This window comes from Sinocyclocheilus rhinocerous, unplaced genomic scaffold, assembly GCF_001515625.1.
Source record: "Sinocyclocheilus rhinocerous isolate Xijiao unplaced genomic scaffold, SAMN03320098_v1.1 scaffold2145, whole genome shotgun sequence".
NCBI lineage: Eukaryota > Metazoa > Chordata > Actinopteri > Cypriniformes > Cyprinidae > Sinocyclocheilus > Sinocyclocheilus rhinocerous.
Genome location: NW_015670983.1, coordinates 540,649 through 545,199, shown reverse-complemented (window position 1 = coordinate 545,199; position 4,551 = coordinate 540,649). Strand labels below are relative to the sequence as shown.

General features: G+C 35.4%; 1 protein-coding gene across 1 annotated transcript in view; it reads left to right on the top strand.

Moving 5' to 3' along the window:
- LOC107734596 (rho GTPase-activating protein 9) overlaps positions 1-4,551 on the top strand; it is a 51,016-nt gene that overhangs the window by 22,461 nt on the left and 24,004 nt on the right. Inside the window, exon 4 of the mRNA XM_016546590.1 lies at positions 4,316-4,372. Within this exon, the coding sequence (XP_016402076.1) occupies positions 4,316-4,372 (57 nt within the window). The remainder of the gene's footprint in view (positions 1-4,315; positions 4,373-4,551) is intronic.

Genomic DNA, 4,551 nt, shown 5'->3' with positions numbered 1-4,551 from the left:
TAGATCTTTGAGTTCAGCTCATGAAAAATGGGGGCAAAAACAAAAGTGTTGCGTTTATAATTTTGTTCAGTGCATATATATATATATATATATATATATATATATATATATATATTAACCATTTATTTTAAACTATTTTCATTTTTTTATTTAAATAATAAAATCATATTTTCAAAATGTACTATTTAAATTGTTTAGAATCAGCATTAATCTGATAATTTTGAAGACAATTACATTTATTCAGTTAAAAAGTATGAACGTTAAATTAGATATAATATGCAGACTAAGCATATATTCAAAATATGTTTTATTTAAATCATATAAAATAATTTTCAAAATGCATTTATTCAGTTAAAACTGTATATATATTTATATATTAACCATTTCTTTTAAACTATTTTAATTTTTTTATTTAAATAATAAAATCATATTTTCAAAATGTACTATTTAAATGGTTTAGAATCAGCATTAATCTGATAATTTTGAAAACAATTACATTTATTCAGTTAAAAAGTATGAACGTAAAATTATATATAATATGCAGATTAAACATATATTCAAAATATGTTTTTATTTAAAATCATTTTCAAAATGCATTTATTCAAATTGATTAGAATCAGCATAAATCTGTTTATTATGAAAGCATAACATTTTATTCAGTTAAAAAGTATGAATGGTTAAAATATTGCTATTGGTGGAACAAGCGATATTCAATTAGTTAAAAATGTATGAGATTGAAAACAATTTATTTATTGATGATAAATATATCAATACAAATATATACATATACAGTGGGTACGGAAAGTATTCAGACCCCCTTAAATTTTTCACTCTTTGTTATATTGCAGCCATTTGCTAAAATCATTTAAGTTAATTTTTTTTCCTCATTAATGTACACACAGCACCCCATATTGACAGAAAAACACAGAATTGTTGACATTTTTGCAGATTTATTCAAAAAGAAAAACTGAAATATCACATGGTCTTAAGTATTCAGACCCTTTGCTGTGACACTCATATATTTAACTCAGGTGCTGTCCATTTGTTCTGATCATCCTTGAGATGGTTCTACACCTTCATTTGAGTCCAGCTGTGTTTGATTATACTGATTGGACTTGATTAGGAAAGCCACACACCTGTCTATATAAGACCTTACAGCTCACAGTGCATGTCAGAGCAAATGAGAATCATGAGGTCAAAGGAATTGCCTGAAGAGCTCAGAGACAGAATTGTGGCAAGGCACAGATCTGGTCAAGGTTACAAAAAAATTTCTGCTGCACTTAAGGTTCCTAAGAGCACGGTGGCCTCCATAATCCTTAAATGGAAGACGTTTGGGACGGCCAGAACCCTTCCTAGAGCTGGCCGTCCGGCCAAACTGAGCTATCGGGGGAGAAGAGCCTTGGTGAGAGAGGTAAAGAAGAACCCAAAGATCACTGTGGCTGAGCTCCAGAGATGCAGTCGGGAGATGGGAGAAAGTTGTAGAAAGTCAACCATCACTGCAGCCCTCCACCAGTCGGGGCTTTATGGCAGAGTGGCCCGACGGAAGCCTCTCCTCAGTGCAAGACACATGAAAGCCCGCATGGAGTTTGCTAAAAAAACACCTGAAGGACTCCAAGATGGTGAGAAATAAGATTCTCTGGTCTGATGAGACCAAGATAGAACTTTTTGGCCTTAATTCTAAGCGGTATGTGTGGAGAAAACCAGGCACCTGTCCAATACAGTCCCAACAGTGAAGCATGGTGGTGGCAGCATCATGCTGTGGGGGTGTTTTTCAGCTGCAGGGACAGGACGACTGGTTGCAATCGAGGGAAAGATGAATGCGGCCAAGTACAGGGATATCCTGGGCGAAAACCTTCTCCAGAGTGCTCAGGACCTCAGACTGGAACTAAGGTTTACCTTCCAACAAGACAATGACCCTAAGCACACAGCTAAAATAACGAAGGAGTGGCTTCTCAACAACTCTGTGACTGTTCTTGAATGGCCCGGCCAGAGCCCTGACTTAAACCCAATTGAGCATCTCTGGAGAGACCTAAAAATGGCTGTCCACCAACGTTTACCGTCCAACCTGACAGAACTGGAGAGGATTTGCAAGGAGGAATGGCAGAGGATCCCCAAATCGAGGTGTGAAAAACTTGTTGCATCTTTCCTAAAAAGACTCATGGCTGTATTAGATCAAATGGGTGCTTCTACTAAATACTGAGCATTTTTCAGTTTTTCTTTTTTAATAAATCTGCAAAGATGTCAACAATTCTGTGTTTTTCTGTCAATATGGGGTGCTGTGTGTACATTAATGAGGAAAAAAAATTAACTTAAATGATTTTAGCAAATGGCTGCAATATAACAAAGAGTGAAAAATTTAAGGGGGTCTGAATACTTTCCGTACCCACTGTATATTGATAAATATATAATAAGAAATTGCTAGTAAATTTTAGAAATGCTTACAAAGAAATGGCAAGTAACATTGAAATAAACATGAAATTCTGAAGTAGAAAGATTGAAATAGTATTTTCTTGTAAAATGTTCTCCATTGATCTGTTTCATTGGCAATAAACATACAAAAATCACACTAAATAATCACACACTCTCATATTTAATTTAAACAATTACCTGTTTATTTTTATTCAGTGGCAGAAACAAACTTTTCAATAAAAAACAACTTAGATTTTTATTTTTTTTTCTTTCCTGTGGGTTAAAGCTGAGGCTAGTATTAGATCGAATGCCATTAACACGTCTTAAATATTTAGGGAGGACTAAGTATATATTTATTTATTAAATCTAATTCTAGTTGTGAACTAATCATTTTGAACTATTTCTAAATAATATTTTAAAATATGCACACATTCAGTCACATTTGTATGCCTAATTTGTCGAAAATGCTAAATGTTTTGTCTCGTCACTTTCAGTTATGAATTATGTAAATAATAGTATTTTCGATTCAAAACAAAAAAAGTCGAGTAGTTTGCATCACTGGAAATTACTGTCATGCTGTTCATCTACCCTCACTGTTAAAGGGGTCATCGGTTGCCCATTTTCCACAAGTTGATATGATTCTTTAGGGTTTAATTAAATAGTAATAATTAAATAGTAATAATAAAATTAAAATTAAAATATTTAATATTTGAAATTAAATTTAAAAAATCTATTTAAATAAATTAATGTAAAAATGAAAATTGAAAATAAAAGTGAATTAAAAATATTTATAAATACCAATAACAAAAATACAAAAATAACACTGCAGCAGACAGAAGCAGAAACACTATTTCTTTTGTGTCCTGAAAGATTTAATTTTACAGTTTTATTCTCTGACCGTACAGTTGCTCCTATTTTCTGCTCCGAGAGATTTGATTGATCATTAGTCATTGATTAGTGATGGTGTTCATGTCAAATGGCTAGTTTATAACTATGTTTCCTCGCAGTGAATTTTCAGCTCTGTTTATGCAGCAAGCAAACTCACTGTAGATTTCAGCTTCAGTGTGAACGGCTAAACCGAAGTCAATCCGCTTCTCGAACTTGCCTGCTACCGTAATGACAAACCAGATGAAGATAGTGAATATCAAGACTTGCTACTGCGTCCTGAAGGATTTAATGGCATATTTTGCATTTATATGTAGTATATCTGCATTCTAGAGCTTTTGGAGCGAGTCTGGTTCGTAACCGAAGCGTGTGCAAACAGAAGTGCGTTTGATCAGGACTGTGTGAATAAAGCCACAGATGACTGAGTCTGGCAGTTAAAGAAGAGCTTCCTTCATGCACGTGTGAATTTGACTTTCACACCCTTCTCGACTCAACTTCCTTATTGACACAAACGGTTCGAGAGAGAAACAGAGCGATGCTGGCGTCTTCCTCTTGTGAAGAGGAAGTTGAGTTTGCAGTGAGCTGAGCTGGATCTGACTCTGACAGACAGATGAGCCTTTATGAAGACGCTGGATTAAACGCGGCTCTCGCTGGATTACGGGAGATCTGCGGCTCCGTAAGTCAGGCTGATGCTTTTCATCTTCAAAGAGGAAGAAACGCCGAGTTTCACATCTGACAGAACTGATATTCACACAGATATGCATTGTCATATTTAATGCGTCCTCGTTAGGAACAAAAGCACAAAAGCGTTTATTACTCTGATTGTTTTGAAGTGAGTATCAGTGTGTTTTGAACTGATGTGGCGATACGGAGAGCTTTGGTAAACCGTTTTGTGTCCCACTCATGGTCTAGTTTCCAGCTTTTCTGCTGATCTGAAACGGCTGGTTTCAGTCTGACTGTTTCTTCCACTGACTGTCGTATGTGAACTTTCTCAAATCAACTGATTCACCTTCTCTTTCAGCTCTCGCCTGACCTCACCTACATTACCCATGATGCCAACGGCTGGCAGCTGAGCCAGGTGAGATCACGATCTATCTATCTGTCTATCTGTCTGTCTGTCTGTTTGTCTGTCTATCTGTCTGTCTGTCCGTCTGTCTGTCTATCTATCTATCTGTCTGTCTGTCTGTTTGTCTGTCTATCTGTCTGTCTATCTATCTGTCTGTCTATCTATCTATCTGTCTGTCTGTCTGTTTGTCT